Source organism: Coregonus clupeaformis, chromosome 15 (assembly GCF_020615455.1).
Source record: "Coregonus clupeaformis isolate EN_2021a chromosome 15, ASM2061545v1, whole genome shotgun sequence".
Lineage (NCBI taxonomy): Eukaryota > Metazoa > Chordata > Actinopteri > Salmoniformes > Salmonidae > Coregonus > Coregonus clupeaformis.
The window spans coordinates 51,296,046-51,309,537 of NC_059206.1; the positions used below are offsets into that span (position 1 = coordinate 51,296,046).

At 42.0% G+C, this 13,492-nt stretch overlaps 1 protein-coding gene across 4 annotated transcripts in view; it reads left to right on the forward strand.

Annotated features, from left to right (window-relative positions):
* LOC121582857 (rab GTPase-activating protein 1) overlaps positions 1-2,557 on the forward strand; it is a 142,620-nt gene extending 140,063 nt beyond the window's left edge. For all 4 annotated transcript variants that reach the window (XM_041898996.2, XM_041898997.2, XM_041898999.2 and 1 more), the window contains one exon: positions 253-2,557. In XM_041898996.2, the coding sequence (XP_041754930.1) occupies positions 253-375 (123 nt within the window). In that variant the 3' untranslated portion in view covers positions 376-2,557. The remainder of the gene's footprint in view (positions 1-252) is intronic.
* Positions 2,558-13,492: the final 10,935 nt, after the last annotated feature.

Below are 13,492 nucleotides of genomic sequence, written 5' to 3' on the forward strand. Positions count from 1 at the left end.
TACTTATGCTTAAATTGTTATCATCCACACTGTAGCTACCCCCATAGACTAAACTCAACTGAGGTCCTCTATCAGTTAATTTAAATGCGGCTATTGTATCCTAACAATTAATGAATTCATTACTGAAGGGAATTTGAGGCAATACAAGTTTTCATTCATTCTAGTTTTAATCTCCTGTTCCCTTACACCAGGCTAGCCCTGCAGTTCCAGCCCCTTGCCTAACCTCTTTCCTGTATGTTTTCTCCTGCGCAGGACTTGGAGCACACCCTGGGTCTGGCTCTCAACGAGGTCCAGGCTGCTAAGAAGACCTGGTTCAACAGAACCTTAACCTCCATTAAGACCGCGACGGGAGCACAGGGCAAGGAGACCACCTAACCTGAGACACTCCTCCTCGACCACAGACTGTCTCCTTCTCCCCCCTCCTGCTCCCAAACCTCCCCCGTCCCCCTCCTCCTCCTAGTCAGAGGTACCACCCACTCACTGGACTGGAGCAAACTAAACCTTGCAGTGACACGACAGGGTTTTTAAAAAGGACTAAGCTCAAAGGTACCACTGCCCCAAACAAAACAATGTACTTAATTATAAAAGAAAAGAGAGGTTTCGACGTTAGTCTTTATACTACTGATATTTAACAGGTAAGGAAGGCGCTCTCTAGAGAGCTACCTGAACTGTCCTTCCAATCCAGACCTGGGAAATGCAACACTCCATTTTACTGTCCTCTCTAGACGACTTGCACAAGCAACAACTCCAACTGTAATCTTAAGTACTACGAGTGCTAACCAACAGCCCCCTCCTTTTTCTCATTTCAGTTCTACGATACCTTTCTTTTCTATATATGTATGATTATGAACATGCTTATGTATAGACGTATATCTGTGAAGACTGAGCACACCAGAGTGCATGGATGCATGTGTTAGTGTGTGTGAGCATTAAGCCGAATGTGAGTGTGTGTGTGTGTGTGTGTGTGCATGTTTGTATGACTGATGATGTTTCTGAGTGTGTGGTCAACCTGTGAAGCTCGGAGTGGGAGTTGAGCTCGGAGTGTGAGTTGAGCTCATTAGCTCGGAGTGTGAGTTTAGCTCGGAGTGTGAGCTGAGCTCGGAGTGTGAGTTTAGTGTAGGAAAGGTGGGTGCTGTATAGTGGGCTGAGGTTGGAGCTATATGAGGAGGAAGAGGATCTTATTGACGAAGCCTTGATGTGAAGGGTTGAGGTGAACATAGAATGTACAGCGTAACAGTAGATATATTAGCAGCAGCCTGGGTTCTGTCCGGTCGGTGGTGCAGTAGCAGACAAGAGGCCACTAGTGGGCGATGTCCTGGTGGTCCTGGCGCTGTCCTCACAATGCGCTTGCTGGTCCGGGCCAGGCTGGGCTCAAAGCGTAGGAGCTGCAGATACAGAGATATGGGTGTGGCCCTCCCTTGGCTCAGACCCCTCCCACAGATGCAGAACAGAACCCCCCCTTTTTGGTACACTCCTCCCTCCATGGCTAATCACTCCTCCACTCTGAGACCAGCTGCTCCTCTGGGGTTCCTAGATGACCCCTCATGACCTCATCGGTCGAGCTTATGTTTTATGCCGCGTTATCTTAGCTCCACGACACGGCGGCCCCCCCCAGACCTAGTCAGTGACCCCCACTCTCCCAACATAGACAGAAACACACACAGACGTTACAGGCACCTACCTATGCACACTCTGACTCCACTCTCCCAATGTAGACATAGACATATACACGCGTCACAGCCAGCCACCTACACTCCTGAAAGGGAGAGCGATGGCACATGCGTATCGTCTGGTCGTCAGTCACAGGCTGTGTGCTTATGTGTGCACTCTTATGTGGGAGAGTGAGTCAGACAGAGACATAACTGTCAGGGCTCATCAAAGGTCAGGGGTCATTGGAGGTCAAGCTGGCGTTCTCTCTGAAGGAGTCTGGGGCACGTTGTGGGATGTCATGAAGAGAGCAGACATGATTCCTTATTTTACATGTTCTACATAATATATTTATATCTGAACGCTCCCTGGTAGAGGTCTGTGTCCATATTGGGGGAGGTCCTATTCTCTACTGACAGTCTATGTGTGGGTTTGGGATGTGAGGGGCGGTCTTTGAACCTTAATATTCATATTTATAACGTATGGGATCCGGCTAAGCTTGCTTAAGTCTGTGTTGATGTCAGTGGAAGAAGTCAGGCCTGTGCAATGTACTGAGAACAAAGAGGCTGTTCTGTAAGGCACTGGGTTGTACATAAAAAGCATTCTGATGATGATGAGTTTTTGTTTATTATTTTGTATTTCTACTCTGCTGTAACTGTACTAAATAATAATGTTGCCTAAAATAATTAAGGACTGTGTTAGAGATTTAATGATGATCATAATGTATGCTTTTTGCTCAAAGCTTCCTTCACTTTAAATGTCAGACGAAACTGCCGTCTCATCCATAACATGGCAAAATGTACCTTCATTCATCCAACATTACTGAACGTGTGGAACATTGTACTAGTGTAGGTTGCATTATTGTGCATACTTCATTGTGTATACTTTAAATATAAAGCTATGAACACAGGCCTATTTGTTGTTCGTTGAATTTGTATTCTCATCCGAATGTATGGATGGATCATACACTTTAGAGCTCTGACTATTTATCCTCTCCTCTCCTCTTCTCCCTGCATGTTGCCTGAATATAATTCAGGTCATTATAGGGTCTCTATGACCTGCTCCATGATCAATAGAATGAGTATCAGATTCCCGTTGCCATGTCACCTCTGGTCATAGCGAAGCAGAGAGATCTGATGTCTCACTTGTCTGTCTGCCTGGGACAAATCCTGGGCTGGGTCCCAAATGGCACCGTATTCCCTATACAGTTCACTGCTTTTGACCAGGGTCAAAGGTAGTGCTAATAAGGGAATACGGTGCCATTTGGGACCCAGCCCTACTATCCTGCTCCACTGAAAATACATTGAAACCCCTTTAATACATCCAGGTCTCTCTTTTGTCCTCTTTTCAGCCGAATCCTCCTCCCTCCCTCATCTTTATATCCCTCTCTGGTGATTAATAGGGCCATAGCTCAGGGGCCCAGTGGCACTTACCCCTCCCTCTCTTCATCAATTCTAACCCACCCCTTTATATTCTGCTTGGGAGAAAAGACCATGAAGGGACTAGAGCAGGGGTGTCAAACTCATTCAGCTCCAGGGGCCGCATTTAGTCTTTAACGAGGTCCAGAGAGCTGCACTGAAATGTGTCATATTTCCTCGCTGTCAAAATGTTGCTAAAAATAGTATTCTATCCATAGCTCTTGGAAGTTCCGGTGCTCCCTGAATGTCTAGCTTTCATTTTGCTGATTATTAGCAAGCTGGACATAGTCAAGAAACTTTAGTAATGTATGGCCATTATCATTTCTACACAGTTTCAATTTGGTTTTAGTCATTTTAAAGTATATTGAGCTTAATCTTTTTTTACTCAAATCACCCGCAGGCCGGATTGGACCCCCTAGTGGGCTATATGTTTGACACCTCTGGACTAGAGAGACAGAGAGGTACCATGGTAACCAGGTAGGAGCCCCTCTGTAATGATATTGTGCAGTGATGGGGTTTCTTTCTCTCTCTGTGGTCTAACTGCACAGGTGTGGTGACAGTGGGGTTTGGGAGGAGTGTGAAAAGGATGTGTTCCTCTGCCTGCCTGTTTACCCACAAATGCCTTTTCAGAGGCTCTCGTCGTCTCAGCAATTGAATATCCAAATAATATTACAAAGCACACTGTATCAAAAGGCGATTTATATTTCTCTTCCAAATGAAACAAAACATTCTCAACCTTAATATAAAATAATCTCTTGAGAAAATCTTTGTTTTGGGGGAAGGAAATCTCAGAAGATTGTAATATGAAAAGCTCCCTCTATTTGCATGTTATTCTGCATAATTGCATTCTGTTGTTCTGAAAACAGTCTCCGCTGTCAGTCAACTCAAAACCCTGACACCCCAACAAGCTGCCTAGCTCCTGTACCTGCTGCCGGTAGAAAGCCCTTAATTGCTGTTTATTTGTCTAGTCCCAGAAGACATTTGACTGTTTTCTTTGTGTTCTTTTGTCTTCAATAATGACGGAGCTATTTTTAAACATGCAACATTACACCCCTCAGTTGTCCCTGATTTTATATATACAGTGTTTATGGTGTGAATGGATTGTGGCGGCTTTTTTATATCGTTTAAGTGTTTATAACCTTTGGCCCCCCCATAAAGTTATCACCGGGCTGAGGTTTCTGCTTGCGGTGGGGCGTCGCTAGGCGTGGGAAACCTGTTACCGGCAGGGAGTAACGAGCGTCAGCATTATGCAATCAAACACAGACACCCCCCTCCTTTCCCCCAATCCCTACTTACCTTGTAAAAAATATAGCCAACCACCCGGCAGCAGTGTGCGGAGTATGGGAGGAATGTTTATGGGGTTAAGTTGCAGGCAGGCACTGAGGCAGCATCGGTCTGTGATTTGAGAGTCGAGAGGGACCAGGGGGCCCAGATGGGTTCACACAGGTTTGGCCTCAGAGAGACCCCCACTCTTCCTTCATCCCCACCCTTCGTTGCAGACCCCTCCACCCCCAACCCCCTCTCCACTGCAACAATCCCCCCTACCTCCATCTCAGACCCTTCATCACCTCTGCTTAACACTGAAACAGGGATAGGGAGAGGTGTCACTGTGCCCAGTTGGTCGTCTCCAGAGTCTAAAATAGGAGCATCCTGGACCCAATCATGGAGCTGCTGCATGTGCGCTGCTACCGAGACCCCACTAATCCTGATTACTTTCCCAGATGGAGGGACGGTGTCTCTAATAAACAACTTGGCTCTGGTCTCCCACAGTACATCCAGACTGGAGAGGTAGAGGTACTTTGATGGTCTCCTGCCTCCCCAGTGCAGCAGCTAACAAACTCATTTCAACATGGACAGCACACCTGGTTCTACTACTATTTGAAATCAGTTCAAATACTTTAGCTGGGCTTGATTAATCATGCCTGGTTCAATGGAACTAATAGAATAGTCAGAAGAGTACAAACACCTGCATATCTGGCACTCTAAGCAGACTAAAGCAAACACTAAACATATTTGAAAGATTTCTAATTGTATTTGAACCCGGTTCTGATGGACAGACAAGGCATCACACACATTACATTTTTATTTATTTATTTAACCTTTATTTAATTAGGCAAGTCAGTTAAGAACAAATTCTTATTTACACTTGCAAAAAAGTACCTGCATGTGCTTATGTTCTTCAACTGTTGTATCACACACATGGGCTAATATCAGCAATATGTGCCAGTTACTTATAAAGTTCATATCCTGTTAAGTTGCCACCTGATTTGTAACGCTGTGTTTCCAGAAATTACAGGAGCTTTATTTGAGATTTGATACGGTGAGAAAAGGAAGGATAACCGCAGACTGTCGAGTGAATTTTAAGTGCATACTAACCTTAATCTCAGTAGTTCTAGCCATGTCTATGTCTCAGTGTTGTGTGTGTGTTGGATGGTGTATGTAATCGTTTACAGTCTCCGTTAGTGTTGAGTATGGGAGATGTCAGAGATATTAGAGATGTCATCCAATATAGTTGACTCACTCAGCAGCTATGCTGCTCTGCACGTGATTGACAGCTGTGCTCTGCACGTGATTGACAGCTGTTTTTCTCAATTACCCCCTAGTTTATTATTCAGCCTTTAAATTGGTCCCGACTATCATACTCTGAGAAATGTTGTTATAATAAAATCACCTGGTAGCATGAGAAGCGTTTTCCTTTTCATTTCTTCCCCACTATCATAGCCATGGTATGACTTTGATTGAAGATGTTTTGCTAAACTAACCCTGGGCTTATAGACACAGTGTACAAAACATTAGGAACACCTTAATATTTTTATTTTGCCCTCAGAACAGCCTCAGTTCGTCGGGGCATGGACTCTGCAAGGTTTCGAAAGCATTCCACAGGGATGCTGGCCCATGTTGACGGCAATGCTTCCCACAGCTGTGTCAAGTTGGCTGGATGTCCTTTGGGTGGTGGACCATTCTTGATACACACCGGAAACTGTTGAGTGTAAAAAACCCAGCAGCTTTGCAGCTATTGACACACTTAAACCGATGTGCATGGCACCTACTACCATACCCTTTTCAATGGCACTTAAATCCTTTTGTCTTGCCCATTCACCCTCTGAATGGCACACATCCACAATCCATGTCTCAATTGTCTCAAGGCTTAAAAATCCTTCTTTAACCTGTCTCCTCCCCTTCATCTACACTGATTTGAAGTGGATTCAACAAGTGACATCAATAAGGGATCATAGCTTTCACCTACCTGGTCAGTCTGTCTTGGAACGAGCAGGTGTTCTTAATGTTTTGTACACTCAGTGTATATCACGCTTTTTCTTCAGTCCCCACTATTATTACTTGTATCAAACTAACTGTGAGACAAGATTAAAACTCTACGTCTGAGAGAAAAGACCAGCTAGCCCTAGTATATTCTTCTGCCATTTCTTTGGACTCTTTAATCATGACTTGCATCAACCTAGCTGTAAGATATTCAATCTCTACTTCTGATTAAAAAGACCAGCTAGCCCTAGTATAGTCCCCACTATCATGACTTCCATCAAATTAGCTGTAAAATATTAAATTTCTGCTTCTGAGGGAAATGAGACGAGGATATTAAAATACTACACCACACAGCAAAAACATTGTTGTAGTCTGCATTTATTTCATGGTATCAGAAAAGGAGGTTGACACTTTAAAGAAGATTCAGTATTTTTTTATTTTTTCAAGCATAAATTATGGCAAGTACAGTGCCAAAGTACATATCACCATGGTGATTTTGCTACTAATATTTTAATACCACAGCTAGCAAACATCTACTGCCGTCATTTCAAATGAATGGCTTCTATTTTCGAGCACCGCTCGCTCAGAGGTTTGTGCACAATCACCACTTCACATTGGATTACCTTGTTGATATTAACTTTATAATTCAAATTGATAATTTATTTTATGCCACATTATCATCATAAAAAGTGTGAAGCACAACTCCAACAAGTTGGGCTGCTTTCTATGGAGTTACTTTTGTGCCAATAAAATGCTAAACCTTTCCTTGATTTTACTGGCACAAATGTAAACTCCATAGTCAAAATAATACAACTTAAATGGAAGATTCTATTTACAGAAAGATGAGGGGAGGAGTCCATCACTCAGAAGACGCCACGCTCAAAAAACGTTTTAAGAGAATAATGAATACAAATGTAAACACAAACCAGGCAGGAAGTGCCCAAATGACTCACACGTAGTTTAAAAAAGATTTATAGATTTATATTTTTATCATATATATTCTGTTTATATATGCGTCTCTACAAAAATGCAAGTACTGTAGCTCTGCTATGGTTATACATTCTACTCAAGAACAACAGTGTACATTCAAAACCAAAAAGCTTTGATCGACAGTCAGGATATTGGACATTGATGGGCTGAGATCTTCTAGAGTGAGCATGTATATTACAAGTGATCGGCTTTCCACTTGTGACAGACTATCTCCCATACTGTGACAGACTCAACCCTGAACTACAGTGCCTTGCAAAAGTTTTCATCCCCCTTGGCGTTTTACCTATTTTGTTGCATTACAACCTGTAATTTAAATTGATTTTTATTTGGATTTCATGTAATGGACATACACAAAATAGTCCAAATTGGTGAAATGAAATAAAATAAAAAAAGTTTTTTCAAAAAATTCAAAATAAATAAATAATGGAAAAGTGGTGTGTGCATATGTATTCACCCCCTTTGCTATGAAGCCCCTAAATAAGATCTGGTGCAACCAATTACCTTCAGGAGACACATAATTAGTTAAATAAAGTCCACCTGTGTGCAATCTTAGTGTCACATGATCTGTCACATGATCTCAGTATATATTTACCTGTTCTGAAAGGCCCCAGAGTCTGCAATAACACTAAGCAAGGGGCACCACCAAGCAAGTGGTACCATGAAGACCAATGAGCTCTCAAAACAGGTCAGGGACAAAGTTGTGGAGAAGTACAGATCAGGGTTGGGTTATAAAAAAATATCAGAAACTTTGAACATCCCACAGAGCAACATTAAATCCATTATTTAAAAAATTGAAAGAATATGGCACCACAACAAACCTGCCAAGAGATGGCCGCCCACCAAAACTCATGGAGCAGGCAAGGAGGGCATTAATCAGAGGCAACAAAGAGACCAAAGATAACCCTGAAGGAGCTGCAAAGCTCCACAGCGGAGATTGGAGTATCTGTCCATATGACCACTTTAGGCCGTACACTCCACAGAGCTGGGCTTTACTGAAGAGTGGCCAGAAAAAAGCCATTGCTTAAAGAAAAAATAAGCAATCACGTTTGGTGTTCGCCAAAAGGCATGTGGGAGACTCCCCAAACATTTGGAAGAAGGTACTCTGGTCAGATGAGACTAAAATTGAGCTTTTTGGCCATCAAGGAAAACGCTATGTCTGGCGCAAACCCAACACCTCTCATCACCCCAAGAACACCAGCATCATGCTGTGGGGATGTTTTTCATCGGCAGGGACTGGGAAACTGGTCAGAATTGAAGGAATGATGGCGCTAAATACAGGGAAATTCTTGAGGGAAACCTGTTTCAGTCTTCCAGAGATTTGAGACTGGGACGGAGGTTCACCTTCCAGCAGGACAATGACCCTAAGCATACTGCTAAAGCAACACTCAAGTGGTTTAAGGGGAAACATTTAAATGTCTTGGAATGGTCTAGTCAAAGCCCAGACCTCAATCCAATTGAGAATCTGTGGTATGACTTAAAGATTGCTGTACACCAGCGGAACCCATCCAACTTGAAGGAGCTGGAGCAGTTTTGCCTTGAAGAATGGACAAAAATCCCAGTGGCTAGATGTGCCAAGCTTATGGAGACATACCCAAAGAGACTTGCAGATGTAATTGCTGCAAAAGGTGGCTCTACAAAGTATTGACTTTGGGGGGGTGAATAGTTATGCACACTCAAGTTGTGTTTTTTGGTCTTATTTCTTGTTTGTTTCAAAAGAAAAAATATTTTGCATCTTCAAAGTGGTAGGCATGTTGTGTAAATCAAATGATACAAACCCCCAAAAAATCCATTTGAATTCCAGGTTGTAAGGCAGGCAACAAAATAGGAAAAATGTCAAGGGAGGTGAATACTTCCGCAAGCCACTGTATGTGCTGCAGCTACTTAGAGCACAGACAGACGAAGAAAACGTTCAATTAGTTTTGCAAACCTCTCTTTCGCTGGGCGAAACCAGATCTGACTCCTATTTCAGAGCTGCTGCAGGCTCACAAATTGAATTCCCAGATTTCTAATTTGTCATAGGGCTCGATTCGAACGTATCACATAAGTTCAGCACTATAGCGCAATTAAAAATGTAAAGGTAATTTCCGATTGAGCCGACATATGCAGCGGTGTACGCAGTCTCCACGGACATGGGAACATTCCCTTTAAATGTCAATCGAACTATAGCGCTGAACTTCCGCGATACGGATTGAATCGAGTCCCTAGTCTCACGCTGTAGAAGATTTCCACATAAGAAAATAAGTAAACAATGTAAAATAACTATATACACAGCTACAGCCCATTGTTAAGCACCAAGGTACATGGTTATGGGGGGTGGAAGTCATTCCTCTGTAACAAATGGCTCCATTCCTGTAGTATATCTTCTTGTGGCTTGCACTAAATACAATCGTTGAGCTGGGGTGGTAGAGCCCCATAGGAACCCCCGTCTTATCTTGTGTTTTATTATTGTACTGTGGGTGTGCGTGACAACGAGGATGAGGTTGGGTGATTTGAGGTGGGCTGGAATAACTCTGGCGTGTGTGTGTGTCCAGTGGGCCCTGAGTAGGATGTGGTGGAATATTGCTAATATGGTTTTGTGCTTGTTATATCCCATTTCCTATGTCAAGGAGGAGGACATATCAGGGACAGTTCAGGGGAAGTCGGGAGAGACAAGGTTATATTATACAATCCATTACACAAATCAAACAATATATAATTCAAAAGAACACAATCATTATTCATCACCAACAAGCCACTTAACCAGGACTGTGATTTTCCTTAGTATCCTAACTCAAAGGCATTGTCATTATTGCAATATATTTCAATACATTATATATTCTGCCTGGTCTTCTCATTGCCGAGATCTCATAATATATTATAGGAAATACAGCAATCTGCCCATTGAGAAGCAGTAAGTGAGGCACTCTGCTCTCTCCACTACACTACCAGCCAGACCTGGGTTCAAATACTATTTCAAATCTTTAAAATAGTTTTAACGTTTGCTTTAGCCTGTTTGGAGTGCCAGATTGGCTGGTTTTGCACTTTTGCAACTATTCTACTGGTGCTATTGCCCCAGGCAAGCTCAATCAAGCCCCATTTAAGTATTTGAAATGATGTCAAATAGTATTTGAACCCAGTGTATGCTACTGAGAAGCAGTGAGGTGCTCTGCACTCTGGCCCACCTTAGGGAGCAGAGGCATGGATCATTAGCCTGGGACGATTCCAGGGGGAAATTAAAAGCAACCAACGCTCAGTGAAGGATGATGTCCAGTAGCCTATTATTTATGTGGGCCATCTGGACTTAGCATGTCTCAACACAACACACAGCCCTCAGAGAGAGCAGAATGTTTTATTGAAGGGGTAGTTTTACAGATTTCTACCCTGGCCAAAGGCTTTCCGTCTGTAATGCCTGAATTTGAATTCAGAAGACAAACACATGAATTCTCAAAGGTAAGAAAACAAAGATTAAGGTAAAAACAAACAAAAAAAAACACTTTAATTAAGACTCAGCTCTGCTGCTGGCTGGCTGCTCTGAGCGATAGGATAGGATAGGGGAGCCTCTCCAAGCCAGCCAAGCCTGGCAGCACCACCACCACAAGTGCTGCCTGTACCATATGGTGTTCAGGCAGTCATGGGACTAAACCCTCTCATCCAAGAACACCAATTGGAATATCCCATTGGTTCTTGGATGGACTATGTCTGCAGGGTTTTTTCATTTCCATGCGAGGCTTTGGTTTGAGTATTACTCTGCATGGGTTATTGTTATACACATTCTCAATGAGAGACTTGTACCAGAAGCCTAATCAATAGGAGTGATTGTCTATCATTTAATCAATAGGAGTGATTAGTTAGTAATAATAATATTAATAATAAATTACATTTGTAAAGCGCTATTCATTATACAGAATAATCTTAAACTGCATAATATATATATATTTTTTACAACATTGACACCACAGCTGATGCTACAAGGGACAAGAACACCAAGGAGCACATCTATCAACATAAATACTTCCTAAAGAGAAAGGTCTTTAGGCCTAGTTACAGGCGAATATACCACCACTGGAATATTTCAAATACCGGTACACATGAACAATTCAGATCTGAAAGGGGATTGTGTGTTTGACAACTACAACTACCACACTAACAAATATCTGAAAAATGTGGACATAGTTTAGTTCAGTTTTATCTTTTATTTGATGTTCAGACTTTTAAATGTTCTCTACTTCTCTCAACAACATACCCATGATGCCAGTTAGACTTACCGGGGCCATACTTGCGAACATTAGAAAAAGTTTACGTTTAGTTTCTCCGTCTCAAACTGCGCATCAGCCAATTCAAATCATTGACGTAGTTGCACTTCATCAAACGCTATACGTTAGCTGTTCCCATCAGATAACCTGGCAGATTTAGTCTGCTAACCTGCATAGCTGGCCGTCATTATATCCGGTGTGGTGATACTGATGATTTGTCGCCACAGATGGTTTGTTTACATAGCAGGTTAGGACAATTAACGCGACAGGTTAGGATAATTAACGTGGCAGGTTAGGTGAATTAACAAGGCAGGTTAGGATAACTAACGCCGCAGGTTTGGTGAATTAACATAGCAGGTTAGGAGAATGAAAAGGGTTAGGGTTAGGCTTAACTACAATGCTACAGTTGTCATTAACTGTTGTCCCCGACTTAACCACTAATTAGAGCTGTATCCTACTCCATGTAGCCACAATGGTAGAAACGTAAACAAACCATCTGTGGCGACAAAGCATCAGTATCGTAACACCGGTTCAAATTCCGTAACAGCCAGTTAAAATCGTTGACGTAGTTGGACGTGTCCAACACTTCTTCATGAAAGCGTCCTTAACAGAAGTCCAACGTCATGTGTGTTTGACTGACTGGTCAAATAGCTCTCTGTGTAGACAGTGGTGTAAAGTACTTAAGTCAAAATACTTTAAAGTACTACTTAAGTAGTTATTTGGGGTATCTGTACTTTACTTTACTATTTATATTTTTGCCAACGTTTACTTCACTACATTCCTAAAGAAAATAATGTACTTTTTACTCCATACATTTTCCCTGACACCCAAAAGTACTCGTTACATTTTGAATGGTTAGCAGGACAGGAAAATTGTCAAATTCACACACTTATCAAGAGAACATCCCTGGTCATCCCGACTGCCTCTGATCTGGCACACTCACTAAACACAAATGCTTCATTTGTAAATTATGTTTGAGTGTTGGAGTGTGCCGCTGGCTATCCGTAAATAAAAATGAATAAAACAATTGTGCCGTCTGGTTTGCTTAAAATAAGGAATTTGAAATGGTTTATACTTTTACTTTTGATACTTAAGTACATTTGAGCAATTCCATTTACTTGTAATACTTAAGTCTATTTAAAACCAAATACTTTTAGACTTTTACTCAAGTAGTATTTTATTGGGTGACTTTCACTTTTACTTTTACTCAAGTATGACAATTGAGTACTTTTTCCACCACTGTGTGTAGAGTGTCTAGCTCCATGTAATTGTCGCAGATTGTGGCAAGGGTTTCAATCTCACATTAGGTTTTTTAGAATTACATTTATTGTGTTAGTGTGTTGAGAAGAGAAGTGCAGCCAACATCTTGTAACTTTAGATTACGAATACATTTAATGAGGAGCTTCTTGTTGGAGTCCCTCTTGCAGACTGACACAAAGGCTACTGGCACTGCTACATAAATAATAGTTGCTACTATAGGCTATATTACATAGACGTGTAGGCTACACTTACATGTACAACATTTTATATGCATTACTATAATCATCCACTTCGTTACATTTGTTATTTGAATCGCGCATCGAGGACCAGCAGTGAACAAGTGTTTTTTTTGTTTTTGTTTTTTTGAGTCAACCGCTTTAGCAATGTGTGTCAACAGACAGCAATGATGACTGCTATTTGACAAGTCCATAAGGCTCTTTTGACTTTTTGTCTAACGTTAGTAGCTAGTAGCCTAGTCAACAGTGCATCATGCAATACTGGCACTCTACACTTGAGACAGACCAAGCGGAACAAAAGTAAACCTTGAATTTGGAGGTTTAAAATATCCTTCTGGTGGCCAAGTTGACACATTTTAAGAAATGCCATTGGTTGATGGATATTAAGTCTAAGATCTTTGATAGGCTGATGCAGAATTTGTTACAGAAAGTCATCACTGCCACCTGC